Source organism: Bidens hawaiensis, unplaced genomic scaffold (assembly GCF_021521415.1).
Source record: "Bidens hawaiensis isolate Kalapana, Puna unplaced genomic scaffold, B.hawaiensis_p1.1 tig00032749_1, whole genome shotgun sequence".
Lineage (NCBI taxonomy): Eukaryota > Viridiplantae > Streptophyta > Magnoliopsida > Asterales > Asteraceae > Bidens > Bidens hawaiensis.
Genome location: NW_027495585.1, coordinates 20675 through 41233, shown reverse-complemented (window position 1 = coordinate 41233; position 20559 = coordinate 20675). Strand labels below are relative to the sequence as shown.

The window sequence follows — 20559 nt, the reverse complement described above, 5'->3', positions numbered from 1 at the left end:
GAGCTCTCCTAATACACCAACAAACCATCATGATTATGGACTGCACCAACTTCCTTTTATGCTTAGTATCCGGAATATGCTTATGGATATCGAAAGCATCTTTGAATAGAGAACGCATATATGGGGAGATTTCACACCATGTGCTAATGCTTTGCCACACCACCAAGGCTACAAAACAAGAAGTAAATACACACAATCGGGCATCATAGTACTTTTCTTTTCTCTTTTTAAGTTGTCCGTAGTAGGAAGACGATTTAGGAATGTCCGCCACACCACAACATTCAATTTTAACGGAACCCTAGAATTTTATTCTGAAATGTTTTTTTTAGGAAGCGGCTCAACTTGATAAAGAAGTTTTTAACTGAGGCCACCGATAATATACCCGACACCCACTTATCTTGACCGCCTTTAAATTTGAAACTGTAAAGTTTTTCCAACAACTCCATTAACTCAGATCATTATAGTACCATAACAAAAATTGCATTCTCCAGTCCCAATATATAGAAGTCTCCTATCTCAATCCTTACATCGAGCCCCCGCCATCCAACCAAAAGCGAACTTTTAACCCATTCCTCACTTCAACTTTGATTACCTTATATAAAGAAACCTAAGAAAATGCAAGAAAGTTATCAATCTTGCTATCGTTTCCCACTTCACTTGCATCGCTTTGACGAGCCATTGACTCATCCGATATATTTTAAGTATCGAGACCATCTTTATGAGGAAACCCATCACATATGGGAAAACCACCGTCCCAACCTCAAATTAAAGTATTTGAGTGTTACATGAGGTGTGAAATGAAATTAAAGTTAAAATTAATTAGAACAAAATATCATAGAAAGCAATCAATCAATATCCAGTAATATTATTACTTAACACACGCCTCAATCCACACAGGATAAGCCCTTTGTGTTGTGCCCTCTTTTAGCAGCCACCTACTTGAACCACCACAGCGGCTATGGCCTCCACATCCATTAATTTAACCACCACCTTCACCGGACTCTTCAACCGTCACAAAACCTCACTCGCCGGCAACTTGTGGAGAAATATCACTTTCCGCCGTCAAAGTTTAACGGCAACCTCCGTTAGTTTATCCACCGCCAGACCAAAGCGCAACTTCTCCGTCGCTGCAACCGCCACGCCGACACAGCAGGACGAGGACTCCGATGTCTTGCCGAAGATTCCGCCCGACGATCGGATTCCGGCCACGATTATTACCGGTTTCTTAGGTTCCGGCAAGGTAGGCTATTATTGTTTCTTCTATTCTATGCAATTGATTTTAAAAAAGAGGTTATAATATGCTGAGTTTATCAAGTGAAGTGAAGTTAGGTTAAGAAAGAAATTGACTTTTTTTGTATTTGAACAGACGACGTTATTGAATCATATACTTACTGCTGATCACGGCAAACGGATTGCTGTTATTGAGAATGAGGTAAATTTATCTTCTTTTGTTTCATATTTCATTCACTATTTTTTTTACAACTCGGGGCAAATTGGAGCTTTATATTTTACCTTGCTGCTAGTTTAATCTGAATAATTGCTAGGGTTGTAAACAAGCCGAGCTCGAGCTCTTTGTCTAAAGCTCGGGCTTGGCTCGTGAGTCATTTTTCAAGCATGAGCTTGAGCTGTTATGACTCAACAGAGCTTGAGCTCAGCTTATTTTGAGCCCTTTTTGTAAAGCTTTTTTTAAGCTCGAGCTGTTTTACTTCTTAATTTCTTATTAATTAATAACTAATTTAAACATATTTAATTATTTATGTATTTTAAAAAAAAACTAACGAGCCTATGCTTGGCTTGGCTCGTGCTCGTGTCCAGTACATTAAATGAGTCAAAGCTTGGCTCGAGCTCGTGTCCAGTACCTTAAAACGAATCAAAGCATGGCTTGAGCTTGGTTATTAATGTGAAATTCATGCATAGAAGTTCAAAAAGAGTTAAAACTTAAAAGTACTTTAGGCTCGTGAAAGCTCATCAAGCCTTAATGATTTTCCCATACAAGGCTCGAGCTCAGGCGTGATAACTAAACAAACTTTATTTGAGACTTAGGCTCGATAAGTCTAGGCTCGGTTCGTTTCTAGCTTTTTATTGATTTGATCTCGAGTAGTTTGCGGGCGGCGCAGCTCATTTGAACCCATAATAATCGCATCTAGTTTATGGTTTCAATGGTTTGAATTTCATTTGCAGTATGGGGAAGTGGACATTGATGGATCATTAGTTGCTGCAAAAGCAGCTGGAGTGGAAGATATTATCATGCTTAACAATGGCTGCCTTTGCTGTACAGTCAGGGGTGACCTTGTTAGAATGATAGGAGAGTTGGTTAGTAAAAAGAAAGGAAAGTTTGACCATATTGTCATAGAAACTACGGGTATGAAACAAATCAACAATGATTAATCTTGATTCAAGATTATCTTTATCGAATTTTTTTAAAAAATTTTGCAGGACTGGCGAACCCAGCACCGATTATACAGACATTTTATGCTGAGGATCAGATTTTTAATGATGTTAAGCTGGATGGTGTTGTCACGTTAGTAGATGCAAAGCATGCTAATATTCATCTGGATGATGTTAAGCCGAAAGGAGTTGTTAATGAGGCTGTAGAGCAAATTGCTTATGCTGATCGTATAATAGTGAATAAGGTATCTGTTGTTAACATGTTTTGGCTTCAATTATTAAATATTTTATGTAGTTCCATTTAATTGAATTATGGGATTTTTTTATTGGTTTTTAGACTGATCTTGTTGGAGAGAGAGAGATCGCTTCTTTGGTTCAGCGGATAAAGGTACAGGGTTGGTTATTTAGTTAATATTTCATGTTAATCTTTTACCTTAATGACACTTAAATACAGGGCATAAACCGTATGGCTGAATTAAAACGTACTGAATTTGGGAAAGTGGATTTGGATTATGTTCTTGGGATAGGAGGCTTTGATTTAGAAAGGTTATTTGTAGTTTTTCATTTTTCAATAACTATGATGCATTTTAATAATAAAATGATTGGTTGATTTGACATATGTATATATTTGCTAGAATTGATTCTGCTATTGAGGATGAAGCTTCAAAGGAAGATGACCACCATCACGAGCATGATCATGACCATGAACATTGTCATGATCATGATCACCATCACCACCATCATGAGCATGACCATGACCACAAACACGGTAACTCAAAGCTTATGTTATTCATTTATGCATAATTGTTATTGGTTTCATGAGGTAATGTTCTTTTTTTTTTTTCTGTTTAGAACATCATGATCATACCCATGACCCCGGGGTTTCTTCAGTCAGCATAGTTTTAGAAGGAAGCTTAGATCTTGAAAAGGTTAGTTGTGTGGATTTTTTTCATTTGGCTTACTCTTTCTTATTTTATAAATGTGTTAAAATTACCTTTTTGCTGTTATATGCAGGCTAACTTTTGGCTTGGTACATTATTAATGGATAGAAGTGAAGATATATACCGCATGAAAGGACTTTTATCTATTGAAGGAATGGATGAGAGATTTGTCTTCCAGGTGAGTTTCTTATATTAAGAATGCAACAAGTATCTAAATTTGTGTGATTTAAAACTATGTATTAATATGATTATTGAATAAACGCGCCTTTGTAAACAGGGAGTGCATGACATATTTCAAGGGTCACCAGATCGGCCGTGGAAACCTGATGAACCGAGAGTAAACAAGATTGTGTTCATAGGGAAGAATTTAGACGCTGAGGAACTAGAAAAGGGGTTTAAGACATGTTTACTGTGAGCTAATGACCGAATTATATGTTATGATTTGAGAGGAGATTGTTAAAGTTAATACGGATAGTTTTAACGTGATGGTGGTTTTTGTTGTACGATAAGAAAGGAGTTATAAATCAAATGAGTCTGAGATGCATCCTGAACTTTGGCTAAGATGAATGTTGATTTAGTCTTCTCTCTGTTTAAAACCCGGTTACATGGTGTTTTGTCATGAACATAATCATTTATCTTTTCAAATCACATCTGGATATTATTAATACCCAACTTTGTCGATTTCATTGGGACGCCTTGTGATGAAACTGATTGGTGTCCCTGGTAACCTTATAAGCCAAGGCTGAACCCATGTATAAAATGTTTTGGTTTTAAGGTTTTCACAACCGGTATGAGGCTGGTTAGAACGACTTGCTACTCAAGTAACATATGGCGACTCAAACCTTCAAATCACTAATGCATATCTGAAAAATAAGAATGTTCTTGTTTGGTCTAAACTGGCCTACGGTCTATTGTCGTTAGCAGGTTAATATTATCTCTTGAGGTGTTTGAATAGCAATCACATAAGAGATGTTTATTTATTTATACTAAACCATAAGCTAGCAATTCTGTTTCCGACAAGCCAGGACGGCTGTGGCTTTAAACAAACTCGGTGGACTTGAAATTATTATCCGTCATGTTTGAGTTTGCCTAAAGTCGGCGGCATTTAATCGAAGCCAAATGTTTTTTAGGTTAATTCGGTAAATGGCGGGCCAATTCTTAATTGGTTCAATTCAAGCCAGTTTTAGTTTATAGAGCAAACAAGTCATATTGTTAATGTTGACTTTCAATGACAATTCATTTGCTTTTTTAGTCTGTAATATCAATGCTGCTCGAAATTATTATCGAGTTTCTTAGTAAGTTTCATTATTAAACACAATCAGCAGAACCAAAAAGCACTGTGATCAATTTACATATAAATTCACCACTTCATTAATTATAAACATTCCCAATCTTACATATGCACATACTTTCTCCTTATTCATAATTTGGACTGCTTCTATGGCTACAGAAACAGTTTTAAACGAGTACGGAAAACATATGTTGAAATTGTGAGTTTCATGGTTTTAATCTCAGTCTACTCAACAGGGACTTCAACCTCCATCTTCAATCCAGGATGATCAAGAATCTGAAAAACAAATTCACAAAAAAAAATGTCATCAAGACCTTAACAAGGTCATTAAAAAACTATATTGTTATTTAAAAGACCTTAACAAAGTCATCCAACAACAAAGAAGAATCTTTACTATAACCAGCTTCTTGCATAACTTTAATTAAAACTTCCTGCAAATTTCAACTAAACTTATTAAAACATGTTCCATAATAATCATAATCTTTTTTAGAAAGCGATTTAAAAACCATGCCTCTATTTGCTTATCTGACATGTACGAGCCACTCAGATCCCGCAACACCTCCATTATGTCTTTGAATGTCACCTTACCGTTGTAATCCGAGTCGTACACTTTGAAGATAACTGATATTATGTGTTCACACACAAGTGTTAATTAATTAATATCTAAAGGTAAAACATATTTATTTCATAAGGTGTGAAACTTACGTTCAATCTTTTGAGGCATGCTTGCTTTAGGATTAAAAGCAGACAAGAATATCACAAAATCTTTAAAGTTCAAAACCATCCACCATCTTAAGCAATCTCTGTTAAAAAAAAGCAGGCATTTCGTCAACACCTTCTAGGCATCCCAATAAACCTAAAATTAAGGGTGTGCATGAAACCGATAAAACGACTGAACCCCCCCCCCCCCCCCCCACCCAAAAAAAAAGACGGACTGTTATAAATGTCCAAATGCTTTAAAATGGCCTTTTGGTACAAAAGAACAATAAACAATTCTTTGAGAATTATAAATATCCCGACAAAAAATTGTCATAAAAGGTCTACATCCACGTGATAACCTTTAAAGAGCCACATGATGTGTTTGAGCATTTATGACCAATTTAATTTATAGAAAAATGTCTTATAGTGCAAAAATTCAGCATAATAATTCATAACAAATTAATAAATAATGTAATCCAAATATTTTAGCAGTGTTAATAACCAATTAGTTATTAAATAACAACAGTCATACTCAAATTCATTATTTTTGGCCCTTTTTTTGGGCAATAAAATTTCAAACTCAAATGGAAAAACCAAAAAAATTCAAAATTGAAGGGTTTCAAATACTCAAAAGCTAAAAATTCCCGTTTTCGTTCGGCTTCCTCTCAAAACCGGCCATGCACACCCCTACCTAAAACCAAAACTAAAAAAACATCATGCCTGGGACAGAGGATTCATTGCAAACTCGGGTACCGATAGAAACTCATCCGCCGATATAAATCCCTTGGCATTCCGGTCAAGTTGGCAAAATCTTTTGTACAAAGAAACTATTTCTTGCTGGGAAACTTATAATATAAACAAGCATAAACATAAACTGAAATAACAACTATGGGGGTGCTAAATATGTGTAAAGATTTAATGACTTGCATAGATAATTACAGTGTTCTTGAACATCTTCAATATCATATTGAGTTAGTGTAGATGATGCACTACCCATTCAAGATTGAAGATTGATGAGATGATAATATTATTATTATTGATATTTTGGAGTGTGAAGATAGATGGATGGATATAGGATATGGGTATTAATCAATGAAACTAGACTTGGCTTTGTTGATATGACAAATATGTTGCTTTCTGGTGACGGGCAAATTGATGTTATCACTGCTTTTATATTGTTATCATTTCATTCTTTTTGCTAAAACTTAAATAATAAGAGAAACCTGATGAACAACAATAACTTATGTGGTACGATTTTGAATTTTTGATAAAGGTAGTTAGTTACTAATTAATTAGGAGCATGTTAGTTGCCTACTAATAATTTTTTTAAAATTTTATTGTCAACAAAATGGATTGGTAAACTAAATAAGTTTATCAATAAGCCACGTTATATTTTTATTTCAGCCACAAGATGGCCTAAACTGGTGACCTATCATGCTGATGGTGAAAGCCAAAAAAATAAAAATAAATAAATAAATAAAACGTGGTTTGAATGTTAAACTAAAACAATTACGTTTGATAAACGGACATTCCGGACCCCTCTAGGTGACAACTTTTTTTTTCTCCTTGTGATCACTCTTCTTGTGAGAGGCTTGTAAATGTGTTATTATAAACGTTTTCCTAAGCTGTTAAAAAATGTTTTCTTTTACATTTGAAAATGTATAAAGTAATTTAGAGGACTTGTTAAGAGGATGAGGAAGTGATCTTTAAGAAAATGTATGTTTGTATAGTCTCTATAGATATATCAAGTTTTGGGATATTGGATTTTGACAATCCAAATTTTGTCTTATTTGCCGGTGTTAAGCCAAACTTTAAAAATATACCATAACAGTCTCAAGTTTCAACATTTTGGCCGCCAACGAACTTTTCACTAACGTGGCAAAATAGTGGTGTGGACGGCTTATGTGGTAAAAAATTATTTTTTTACTAGATAAGGTTTTTTCGTTAGTTTTACCACATAAGCAGTCCACGTCAATATTTCTTACCACATAAGCAGTTCACATCACTATTTTTATCACATAACCAGTCCAAATCACTATTTTTGTTAAAATTAATTTTAATGTGTTACATCTTACTAGTTAGATGGTATGATATAAAGGTTTTTTTGTTAGTTTTATATGTTCGGTTTTATCTACTTGAAAATATAAGTACTAAAGGTTTCTTTTTGTTATTTATACTATAAGTTTCGACAATAAAACCATCTTATTCCGATATGTTCATAATGATGTATACTAAAGGTTTCTTTTTGTTATTAGTACTATAAATTTCGACAATAAAACCATCTTATTCTGATTTGGTCTTAATGATGTAAATAACATTCAACTACAAATAACAAATGGTGATTTGTACACTCAGGACAGACCCAATTGTTACCGAGTAGGGCCGGCTCAATCTCTTTGGAGCCCGAAAACAATATCTAAAAGTTGAATCTTATTGTAAAAAAGTTATTGTGCTTTCAATTCCAATAAATCAAGATGTTATCATCTTTTTTACAAGTACAGAAGTAATACAGTTCCTCACACCTTCCCGAAAGCAACATTTAAACTGAATTAAGATGTTATCATTTTTTTTCACAAATACGAAAGTAATGCAATTCCTCACACCTTCCCAGACATAATTCAATTGGCTAATTCAATTGGAGTTGACAATTCGTGGCACGACCCATTAACATGACATGATCCGACACAATTTAATGACAGTTAAAAACATTTCAGTGCGCCTAACTCGTTTAAGATACGAATAACACATTCAACTGATATGTTAAATGCATTAACATTTCACGTTTCAGCACAACATGTTTAACACATATAGTAAACCAAACAAGACACATCACATATTTAATAAGTGGGACACATCACAACACGTTTAACACAATTAAATATAACAAGTCCAATAACAAAAACAACACATCACATTAAACACGACTAACTTAACACAATAGATAATAATAGTCTATAACTAACACAATAAGATAAAATCCTTAACAACTCGTCTAAGACATCTTCGCCGGCTTTAAAATTAACTGCTATGAAATAAAATAGCATCAAGAAAACTAACACAACATTCTTAAAAACTAAACTCTTCTCATCACCATTCTCTTCAAAAATACTACTCAACTACCCCTAAAACAGAAGGCATACAGTCATACACTGCTACAAAAGACATCTTCACCCTCAAAGCTTGAAAAGCAAACCACCATGAGCAGCAAAGAAGGGCGCAAACACAAGTGACTCTACAGCCATGAGCTTGATCAGAATGTTGAGAGACGGACCCGAGGTGTCCTTTAGTGGGTCCCCAATAGTGTCACCAATGACAGCAGCCTTATGCGGTTCAGACCCTTTCGGTCCAAGGGTCAATGCATGCTCTGAAGCACCAGCCTGATCAAGATTCAAGATTCACAATAATGTTTTAGCAGTGGGAATATGAAAACAGATTCACTATATTTAAATTACCTCAATGTACTTCTTGGCATTGTCCCATGCACCACCTGTGTTTGATGCAGAAATCGCCACCTGATAATAAACCAATCAACAAGAAAGTTTATATTAAACAAAACGAAAATCAATTAAACGAATAGTGTTTTCAGAAGTTAAAATAATACAAGCAAAGACTACCCAGAGCATTAAACTTTTTTTTCATTTTAGATCACAAAGGAACAAGAAAGTTTAAAATAGTCAACAAAGAATCACTAAAATGAATAGGTTTTTAATAAGGATAATATATGCAAAGACCACCCAAAGTATTCAACTTTTTTTCCATTTTAGGCCACCAAAGCATGTAATGGTTTCATGTATACCAATTCCAGCAAAAATCATGACAAATGTTTAGACAATATAATATACATGGGTGTTGAAAAAGTTGAAAGGATATTTTTGCCTTTCAACATGTTTTTTAGCCAAATGGTGAAAAACGGTTAAATTACTTGGGTGGGCCCCACATGGGCATTTTTGTCTTTCAACTGAATTTAGCCAAATAATGAAAAAAGAAAGTTAAATTACTTGCCCCACCCTAATAACTTAAAAAATTACCTGCACGCCGGAAACTAGAGAGCCAGCAAGAACACCCGAAAGGGTCTCGACACCAAAAAATGTGCCAACAATAAGAGGAGTGAGCATGACAAGAGCGCCAGGTGGAATCATCTCCTTAATAGATGCATCGGTGGAGATTTTAACACACGTGGCGTAATCTGGTTTGGTTGTGCCGTCCATTAGACCAGGGATGGTGTTGAACTGCCTCCTGACTTCCTCCACCATTTTCAAGGCGGCACTGCCTACACTTTTCATGGTCATGGCTGAAAACCAGTATGGAAGCATGGCTCCAACAATTAGACCAATGAACACTTTTGGTGTCAGAACATCAACCACTTGGATCCCTGCTCGGCTCACAAATGCACCAAATAGTGCCAAAGAAACCAGTGCTGCTGAACCGATGGCAAATCCCTGTAAATGCAACAAAAGCATAACTAAATGTTACTGTAGCAAACCCCTGCTGAACTGATAATGTAGCATGTATACATAGTAAGGTCACATAAGTACTAGAAAGGTTACACTAAGGGGGTGTTTGGGATTCCTTATTTTCATCAACTTATAATTTATAAACTTTTTGAAAACTTAATAAGGTGTATAAGGTGTTTGGCAAACCATAAGGCCTTACGGATTTTAACTTATGGAGAAGGCAAAATAAAGGGATTTTGAAAAGTTAGGAATATGTAACTTATTAACTTAATGGGTTTGATTTACCTATTACACCCCTCTAACCCTCAAAACTCATTACACTCCTTTTAGAAAAAAAGTGTCCTTTTTAGTCATTTTGGTTTTCCCTAACGCATAAGCTAATCCAAACATTTTTTATCTTCTTTAAAAAAATTCATAATTTAATAAGTCCTTTTAACAAAAAGTCCTTTTCCCTTAAAAAAGCAATCCCAAACACACCCTAAAGTCGTCTAAATTTAAAAACAGCAATTCAGTGGTGCCATTGTCGTTTCAAAGAAAATTGCCAAAAATGCCCCTTACGCAAGAAAGCAGTAGGCTTTTTTTGGCGTGTGACAAATCCCACACAAAAAGGCCCTAGATTTTACTTGATAAATAATTTTTAAACCTATAACATGTTGACACCGCAAGGGTATTTACATCTTTCTGAAAAATCAAGGCATTTTCGTCATCCAGCAAGGTTTTTAAAGATAAAAATATAAAAAAGACGACAAAATGCCCCTAGCCAAAGAAAAAGGTAACCGTTTTTAGGTGTGCCACAAATCTGCATAAAATGCCCTAGATTTTACTTTAAAAACAAAATTTTATCCCTATAACATGTTGACACCACGTCACCACATCAAGGGTATTTACGTCTTCAAAAATATTAACGCATTCTCGTCATCCAGCAAGTTTTTAAAATTTCAATACCCGCTGGCCTATGTATACAGCACAGCAAAAACAAATAAATATCACCTTTCCAATGGCAGCAGTGGTGTTTCCCGCAGCATCAAGTGCATCAGTTCTCTCACGGATCCGATGACTCATACCCGCCATCTCAGCAATGCCGCCAGCATTGTCACTGATTGGACCATACGCGTCAATAGCCAGACCAGTGGCAATGGTGCTCAGCATTCCAAGAGCCGCAACTGCAATCCCATACATGGCTGCAAAGCTAAAGCTCACAAAAATGCTGATAGCTATTGCAAAAATAGGAATAATAACCGACTTGTATCCCAAAGCAAGCCCGAAAATAACATTTGTTGCAGCTCCAGTCCTACATGAATCGGCAACATCTTGCACCGGACTGCAATAATACACAATCAACTTTGAGCCAATCTGTATAGATAAGCTTCTAAACAAACCAAATGAACACGAAAGAAGCATGTCTGTGTACTTTGATTTAACTTTAACTGAACAAGAGATGAGCACGAACAGTTAGACGAACAAGGTTTTCTTGTTTGTGTTAGTTCGTTAGAAAATGGTATGTGTTCATGTTCGTTTATGATCATTCGTTAACAGTATAAACGAACGGTTCACGAACGAACATAACTGAACATAGATGAACGAACATAACTGAGTTAAAACCATTTAATAGTAAATCTGAGCAACAATATGTTGTGCCTAAAAAGTCATTAAAACTAGACTAAGGCGGAATGGGCCTAAAAAACTAGATGTATATATTAACGAAGTAAATGAATAAACTTAAATAGACGTAAACTAAATGAACGTAAATGGAACGAACATAAACAGGTTTTAATGAACAAATATTTACGAACGTTCATGAAAATAAATGAAAGGAGACATGTGTTCATGTTCGTTCATTAAACTAAACGAACTTCTGGTCCAACAGTTCACTGAGCATTCAGTTTGTTTACTAAAAATGACATATTGGTTATAACAAACAGTGCATACCTATATGCATTGCTGGTGTAATACTCGGTCACAAAACCAATGATGAGTCCAGCCCAAAGACCGACGCACACGCACAAGAAAAGTTGCCTGCAAACAGATTTTTAAATTTTTAACTTCAAATATGAACAAGATTGGAACTTGCAACTAACCCTTGAAGGATTTTACTAAATTCATTAAAAAGAAACATTGTCTTACCAGTTATGTACAACTTTCTGTACACCAAAGTTGAAAATGGTGAAAGATGAAGGCAATGCAATAAAACTAACGATTGCAATCCCGATGGTCATAAGAACGGTAGAAATAATAAGCTGGTACTTTAGTGATGGCTCGATATCTTTGACAGCTTTAATTTCATAAAAGTCAGTGGCGAAAAGTGTGGTTATCAAGCAAGCAATTATCCCGATTGAGCTAACAAGCAAAGGGTAGCACATTGCTGTGAACTCATGGTTGATTCCAAATGAAGAAATTGAAGCAACTACAAGTGCAGCACATGATGACTCGGCATATGAACCAAAAAGATCAGATCCCATTCCTGCTATGTCGCCAACATTATCCCCAACATTATCAGCAATTACCTGAAAACAACATAAACTATTGAAAACATGATCTTTAAAACTAAATAAGGGGAAATTGCCAAGAAAGATAATCCAAATAATATCAATTTTTGTTGCTCCCCGCATTGTAAATTTTGGAATCTTTGGTAATCTATCTTAGCAATTTTTTAAAGGTGCAACCGCGACAAGTTGCGGGAAATTGTTCAACCCAAACACGAGTACACGTTACGACTCATATTTTTATACGTGTCAAAAAACATCAGCCCTAACCCGCATTATACTTTAAATCACGTAACCTAAGCACGGCCCGTTTATTTAAACGCATTGAATTGGTTGGCAGGAAATAATATAGGTGGAAATGCGCTAATCAGGTCATGAACGGGTTAGTGGGTCGACCGGTGTAACTAAACGGGTTGAACAAGACATCTTTTAAGTTTTAACTAACAGATTAAACATGACAACCTGAACACGACCCATTTAACTAAATGGGTTAAACAGTAAAACCCGAACACGGCCCGGTTCAATTAAGATCGTCAACCCAAACACGACCCATATTTTAAACAGGTCAGATATGCCAACCCAAAATGATATTATTTTCCCAATAAGAAAAACAGAATAATCAACAAAAAGGCAAAAAATTATAACTATAACTTACAGCAGGATTTCTAGGATCATCTTCTGGAATGTTCCTTTCAACCTTGCCAACGAGGTCAGCACCTACATCGGCAGCTTTAGTATAAATACCACCACCAACTCTTCCAAATAGAGCCATTGAAGATCCACCTAGACCGTAACCGGTAATAGCTTCAAAAAGGCCTTCCCAATCATCTCCATAATACAACTTAAACAGATTAATAGTAATGTAAAGAACCAAAAGCCCGTTTGCAGCAAGAAGAAAGCCCATTACAGCACCCGATCTAAACGCTATTATAAACGCTTTCCCCACACTCTTTCTTGCTTCAAGTGTCGTTCTTGCATTTGCATACGTGGCGATTTTCATACCAAGAAAACCAGATAGGACGGAGGTAACCGCCCCGAGTAAGAAGGATATTGTGCTAAACAAAGCAGTGGCGAGTGCGGGCTTGCATTTTTTGTGAACATTATACGTGCATTGTTGACTTTTTGTGCTGAATCCCTCAACAGAACCCAGAAAAAGAAAGATCAAGATTGCAAAAACAACCATGAAAATGCCCACATATTGATACTCAGTGAACAAAAAGGATGTTGCGCCTGTTGTTATCGAATGAACCAGAAAACAAAATTAGCAGAAATCATGACCTTTTATAACCAAAAGGTTATTATCTTAGATATTAAATTTATAGATGCATCATGATGATTTTGTTTCAGTAAGTTTATTTATTATAGTTTTCTAACAACAAAATTCACTCAATTTTGTGAAACTTTTATTAATGTTGAAATTATCAAGTGAGTTAAATAGAACAAATATGAAACTTGACTACTATCTACTGATTATTATTTTCAAGTTTAACCTAAAGTGTAGAAAATTACTAATAGAAACTAAATAATAACAACCTTTCATAGTTATCTACTTATCTCATTTAGTTTGATCAATTATTAAAAAAAAAAGATCCCAATAGTGTTTTTAGGGGTGCAAACGAGTGGGCCGCTCGCAAGCTACTCGAGATTGGATCAATAAAAAGCTCAAGACGAACAGAGCCTTAAATAAAGTTCTCATTTAGTTATCGGACCTGAGCTCGAGCCTTGTATATATACTTTATTTTTTAACTCTTTTAGACTTCTATGTATTAATTTCACACTGCCAAGCTCGAGCCGAACTTTGGCCCGTTTGAGGTACTATGCACATGCTCGAACCGAGCTTACGTCCGTTTAAGATATTCTCAAAATATAAAAAAATAATTAAAAATGCATACAAGTTAATTAATAAATAATAAATGAACTGTGCTTGAAAAAATATCTCACGAAGTCACGAGCCTTAGAAAAAATAAGCTCGAGCTCTTGTAAAACAAGCCAAGCTCGAGCCTAGTCAAACTCAGCTCAGCTCAGCTCAGCTCGTTTGCACTCCCAAGTGTTTTATAGATATGAAGGTGACAGCAACTTTAATAAAACAATAACTAAACTTGGTTAATATTTATAATATTTAATTCAGTACCTAAAAAGCAATAACTTAAATAGATTCAAATATACAATAACAGATCTAACAATAAATATTATTGCCTTTTTAGTCACCAAATAATAACAGAATTAAACTTAACGTCAGTCAGTTAGATCTAACAAACTAACTAACTAACTAACCTTCAGAGATGGCATTCTGAATCTCGGCGCACTTAACGACGACGTTATGCTCGTTAACGCCTTCCTCTTCTTCAATCAAGGAATCATTGAATCCGTTTTTGTTGTTGTTTGACGGTCCGTTAGGTGTGAGCTTAACTCGTGAGACTAACGCCCATTGGATTAACGAGAACAGGATACCGATGACGGCGCATACCGGAATAATAATCTCCGTGGCGAAGTCTGACAGTAAAGCCGCCGCCATTGTAATAGTAATATCCTGAGTCCGGCTAGGGTAAGGTAAAGCATGGGAACGAAGAGTGTGTGTTCAATTTATAGTGGGATGTGTTAACGGTAACGACTGTAGGGTTTTCAAGATAATCTTTTTTTTTTCTTTTGGATAAATTTATAAATAGAAACTTTTTACTATTTTGTTTTTTATTTATATGTTGTCTTTCTAAAAATAAATATGTATTTTTTTGTTATGTAGAGTTTATCATGTGTTGGAGCAAGAATTCTTGTCAATGAGTTAGCGGTAGAGTAGTAAAGAGAGGATTTGGTGGTTTATTTGATCAAGTTCGATTCTTGTTCTCAATATTTAGTTTTAAAGACACTAGAATGATGCTAAAAGACTAGACGAGCATGTGGCTTTCACTAGTTAGATATGTAACATCATTTTTTAAACCTTCATTAAAAACATATATTTTTTTCACAACCCTCATTAAAAAATGTATGAAAGCTATATGTATAATACATAATAGGGAAAATCCCTAGATTGTCCATTTTGTTTGAGCAGATGAAAGATTTGTCCACACTTTTTGAATGTTCCCATACTGTCCCCTCTAACACTGTCGTCGGCGACGGTGTTCACTGACCAAAAGATAGTTAGAATCGGCAAATACCATATCCCCATGTGCCATATTTACCAGGTAGCGACAACACTTTTAGGATTTAAATCGGCGCCTACGAGTGTTTCCAGTGTATTATGTTCCTGGCATTCATGCCGAACTGAAGCAATGTCCCCGTCGCAAGCGACTATAAGAGGAACGACTCCACCGCACTCTTCAAGTCTAGGGATATTTGTTCCCCCATTTTGATCAGACTATGTTGTCTTAACCGGGCCCATGTTGGCTTTGGAGTTTGGCTTGGGCGTTTCCCCTCGTGAAACCATACTGTAGACTGCCACTTGGCATCTATTGTGCCACCACATGAGTAGAACTCTATAGCGTAACACACGGTGATACGAAAACCCGGGTGTGCTCGGGCTTTGAACTGACAACCTTGCAAAGCGTAGCTTAAATCCTTCATTGTTGTAGAATAAATGAGAATTAAACTTCGATCTCCACTAAAAAACCCAAGTCTCCTACTAATATGCCACAAGTGGAGATTTTGTGTAATAAGAATTTAATAGATTTTAAACATTTTTTTTAAGAAAAGGGTTTTTTATTACCAAAAAAGAAAGTCAAACATAACCTACCGGAGATTACATGTATGTCTCGAGATGCGTGCCTAGATATACCCACACGAGTTTTTGACATAATTGCCCATTTGCCTTACATATAACCTCCCAGGAGAATCATTTTGATGCTACACCCGTTCCATGTCTCCCAACCAATACTCGAAAAACCATGTATCAAAATAAAATAAATTAAATTATAATAAACGGTTTTAAAATATGCTATTCCCTTTTATCGATAACTTGTAAACGTATCCACGCATTGCGTCATAAGTTACAATGATTGAAAAGAATAAAAAGGATCAAAAACCATAAAATTGAATACCGACACCGATACCTATTTTATAAATAATGTCGACACACGTTTTACATCGATCTAACCCGTAAAAATAAATACCGATGCCAAGGCCATCTCAATTTTTTAGGAGGGCTAAAACCCGTAATAAAAATGGGACGATTTTCATAAGAAAAATATTTTCGATGATATGACTCTCATATCATCTATGTGTATGCATAATTTTGTTACTGTTTATAATTTGAAGAATCTAAACAAGTAGGGCCAAAATTTAGTGTTTATTTTCACCCCCTCTTGAGCCACCCTTGACCGATACCGATCCCCATAATGTTGACACCAATAGATATAATGTTCGATCGATATCGGTTCAATTCGTCACTGTATCGGTACTGTAGCGACACTTGATATGTTTACAATACTATAAAAAGGTTTTTTTCTCGAATACAACTCCATCATCCTTATAAACCATCACCATCTACGTAAGAGTGCAAATGACTCAAGTCACCAATAAGCTACTCAAGATCAACTCGCTAAATGCAAAAAAATTATCTAAAATTAAACGAGCCCAAACCCGTGTTTGAGCCTAAAAATAAGTTTGTTTAATAAATGACTATGAGTTCGAACTTCACTTATCTAGCTTGAGCTAGCTCGTGATATTGTTAGTTATAAAACTTTTATTTAATATATTAAATATCTTTTTTCATAACAATTTTTATCAAATATAAAACTATGATAATACATACCCTCTGATTATACTCCTAAGTCCTAAATCTACACCATTATTTACCATGAGACTCAAACTCTCAATTTAATAGAAAAGGACATCAATTGGTATGACAATTTCCGGATCATGCTTACACAATGAAAAGAAGTTAATAAAGTCAAGCTTCCAAGTGAAGAACTAATGAAGAGGTATGTTGTTAGGGCTAGCATTTCAGGTATTTACGTAATAAACTTAGATGCTTTTGAGATTACTCACGAGTAATTAACACTGAGTGTTCTCATAGTTGTAGTCATTTGAAAATGTTAAAGAATGCTATATAACTGAAAGGAGTTATGGTGTGTTTAAAAATGGAAATTATAACGCGGTTAAAATCGTGGGACAGTTTTCTAATACTGTAACCAAACAATATGTACTTTAACTATGTTTGTTATGTACATAATTAACAAGAATTTTGTAGAAAGAGTATATTTGTGTAAGATTTTGGTTGATTGTGCGAACCTAGACTACATTTTTGTTTTTTGATTGCTCAACCCTTTTTTTCTGTTATTCAGGAGGTTGGACACGCTTACATTGTTGCAAAGAGTATTTGAGAGATAAGAGAAATACCCAATGGTGTAAAAATAAACAAGTAACGGAATTGGTATTAACAAGGGTTCATTAAGGATATATTTATTTTAATACCCAAAGTTGTTTTTTTTAATTGCTAAGGAGGGTCACGACTATATAATCATTTGAACGAAACAACTTGGTTAAAAGAAATCGTATGTGATACCAGGAGAGACAATCCAATATTTCAATAGGAACCGATCGTTGTCACCACCTTCACATAGATTGCCAAATAGCTCCTAAACGACTAAAGTGTTATTATTCGTAAACGAAAATTGACAATTTAATGCGGACTTGTTTACAAATTTTCACAGGGGTGATAATGAGCCAGGTTTGAGATAAGTTTAGACATCCCACCCCATACCCGATTATAAAATCTTGTCACAAAACCACCTCAAACCCATAGGGTGTCTATTGAGTAATTACCCGTGGAGTATCAGGCAAACCCAATTACTTCGGGTATACACATGTCCATGGTGTCTAGGGATCCAATTTGTCAAGAAACCCCCAATTTCAATTTCACTATAATAACGCTTCGCCGTCGTTGATTTTCCAGTTTTGCGACCATTGATGAATCAATCAAACTTAACCCAGGTGATATTTTGCTATACAACTATAAAGCTTCAACCTTTCGGTGAATTACATATCCCCTGTATTCAGTTTTCTTGTTATTTTATTAAAATTTCCAACCTTTGCTTGTAATTGTTGCTAAATAATGCACCCATTTGGGTTTTTTTTCTAACCAATTGCCAGTCAATATATGTGAAAAAGTGCACTGAAAAATGTTTTTATTATTATTTTTTGTAATGTAGATTAGGGTTTATTTGTTAAGACTTGTCTGGTAATTGTGTGATTTGCATTTAGATGGAAGAAGTATCTCCTAACAGCAAGCATTTGATTAATGATGAAGACGGCGATAATAATCTGCCGGAAAACGGATTTCCGGAAGTCAGAAAAGATTTTGTGGCACCTGCTGTAGGAATGGAGTTCGAGTCGTATGATGATGCTTACAATTATTATAATTGTTATGCTCGGGAATCTGGTTTTCGAGTACGTGTGAAGAACTCGTGGTTCAAAAGAAACAGCAGAGAGAAATATGGCGCAGTTTTATGTTGTAGCAGTCAAGGTTTTAAGAGAATAAAAGACGTGAACCGGTTAAGGAAAGAAACACGGACCGGTTGTCCTGCAATCGTGAGGATGAGGTTAGTGGATTCTAGAAGATGGAGGATTTTAGAAGTTACACTTGAGCATAACCATTTACTCGGTGTGAAGGTTCACAAATCCATCAAGAAGACGGTGCAGTCAGATTCTGATGCAGAAGGGCGGACTTTAAAGCTATATAAAGCACTTGTGATTGATTCAAGGGGTAATAATGGTAATTCACATTCAAGCGGTCGGGAGTTAGGTTCTTTGTCGGTTCATCATCATCCTGATCGGTTGAATTTGAAGAAAGGTGATGCACAAGCTATTTATAATTACCTCTACCGTATGCAATTGACTAACCCTAATTTCTTTTACTTGATGGATGTTAACGATGAGGGGCGTTTAAGGAATATGATTTGGTTAGACGCCAGGTGTCGGGCTGCGGTCGGTTACTTTAGTGATGTGGTTTATTTTGACACGTCATATTTGTCAACCAAATACGAGATCCCGCTTGTCACGTTTACTGGGATGAATCATCATCATCAGTCCGTGTTATTGGGTTGCGGTTTGCTTTCAGGTGAAACGGCCGAGTCATATTTATGGGTTTTGAAATCATGGTTGATTAGCACGTCTGGGCGGGTTCCACAGACCATAATTACAGACAGGTGTAAGATCTTGCAAAGGGTAGTTTTGGAAGTTTTCCCAAAATCCCATCATCGGTTTAGTTTGTCTCACATAATGAAAAAGGTCCCCGAGAAATTAGGAGGCTTAAAAAACTATGATGCGATTAGAAAGGTTATGGTTAAAGCAGCTTACGAGACGTTAAAACCATATGACTTTGAAAGTTCATGGGCTTTCATGATCCAACGGTTTGGGCTCGGTGACAACGAGTGGCTTCGGTCTTTATACGAAGATCGGGCCTGGTGGGCCCCGGTATATTTAAAAGACGCATCTTTTACTGGAATGGCTCCTGGTGACACGCCCCAACCGATCTTTCATAAATACATTCACAAACAAACTCCGTTAAAAGAATTTCTTGACAAATATGAACTCGCATTACATAAAAAACACAAAGAAGAAGCAAATGCTGACATGGAATCAAGAAACGCCTTACCGGCGCTAAAAACAAGATGCTCGTTCGAGTTACAGCTCTCAAAAGTTTACACATGGGAAATTTTTAAAAAATTTCAAACCGAAGTTGAAGAGATGTATTCGTGTTTCAGTACCACACAGTTGCATGTTGACGGGCCAGTTATTATCTTTTTGGTGAAAGAACGCGTTTTAACAAGTGAAAACCGGCGTGAGATTAAGGATTATGAAGTTTTGTTTAATCGAGGGGCGGCTGATGTACGTTGCATTTGCAGTTGTTTTAATTTCAACGGTTATTTATGTAGGCATGCTTTATGTGTGCTTAATTTTAATGGGGTTGAAGAGATTCCTTCAAAGTACATTTTATCAAGATGGAAAAGGGATTATAAGCGGTTATATGTTCCAGATCATGATGGGATTAATAATAATGACGGTACAGATACGGTCGAGTGGTTTAATCAGTTATACAGAAGCGCGTTGCAAGTTGTGGAAGAAGGTGCGATCTCATTGGATCATTATAAGGTTGCCTTGCAGACATTTGAAGAAAGCTTAAGTAGAGTTCATAATATTGAAAATAAGACATGAATAGGAATTGTATACAACTATTGCTGTCTTTCATTTGTCAAGGGTATTTCTGCCCCCATTCCTGTACATGTCTTATGTTTGATATAGATTAATTGTTTGCTTTTGATGTTTAATATGCATATATGTCTATATTGTGTTTATTGTCAGTCACCTAA

At 35.6% G+C, this 20559-nt stretch overlaps 3 protein-coding genes and 1 pseudogene across 5 annotated transcripts; 2 read left to right on the top strand and 2 right to left on the bottom strand.

Moving 5' to 3' along the window:
* The first annotated feature begins 958 nt into the window (after positions 1–958).
* Positions 959–3880, top strand: LOC143583977 (uncharacterized). The gene is made up of 10 exons (XM_077066145.1): positions 959–1240; positions 1367–1432; positions 2182–2362; positions 2437–2633; positions 2726–2776; positions 2843–2934; positions 3024–3157; positions 3241–3317; positions 3403–3507; positions 3607–3880. Exons 1-10 carry the CDS (start codon positions 959–961, stop codon positions 3742–3744), a joined length of 1323 nt encoding a protein of 440 aa, XP_076922260.1. The 3' UTR covers positions 3745–3880.
* Positions 3881–4684: 804 nt separating this feature from the next.
* On the bottom strand, positions 4685–6316 carry LOC143583987 (uncharacterized; annotated as a pseudogene). Its single transcript, XR_013144277.1, has 6 exons — positions 6247–6316; positions 6040–6164; positions 5326–5423; positions 5132–5241; positions 4977–5051; positions 4685–4896 (listed from the first exon to the last, which is right to left on the bottom strand). The product of XR_013144277.1 is annotated as an uncharacterized LOC143583987 (transcript).
* A 1646-nt stretch (positions 6317–7962) lies between these two features.
* Positions 7963–14969, bottom strand: LOC143583974 (pyrophosphate-energized vacuolar membrane proton pump 1-like). The gene is made up of 8 exons (XM_077066141.1): positions 14531–14969; positions 12912–13486; positions 11898–12277; positions 11703–11789; positions 10764–11094; positions 9348–9758; positions 8772–8831; positions 7963–8696 (listed from the first exon to the last, which is right to left on the bottom strand). The coding sequence occupies exons 1-8, from the start codon at positions 14769–14771 to the stop codon at positions 8493–8495; spliced, it is 2289 nt and encodes a 762-aa protein (XP_076922256.1). The 5' UTR covers positions 14772–14969; the 3' UTR covers positions 7963–8492.
* Positions 14970–17800: 2831 nt separating this feature from the next.
* Positions 17801–20521, top strand: LOC143583975 (protein FAR1-RELATED SEQUENCE 6-like). Of its 2 annotated transcripts, none has more exons than XM_077066142.1 (2): positions 17801–18181; positions 18452–20521. In XM_077066142.1, exons 1-2 carry the CDS (start codon positions 18158–18160, stop codon positions 20402–20404), a joined length of 1977 nt encoding a protein of 658 aa, XP_076922257.1. In that variant the 5' UTR covers positions 17801–18157; the 3' UTR covers positions 20405–20521. The 2 variants fall into 2 exon arrangements, with proteins under 2 accessions (XP_076922257.1, XP_076922258.1); XM_077066143.1 differs by having other exon boundaries at positions 18060–18221.
* Positions 20522–20559: the final 38 nt, after the last annotated feature.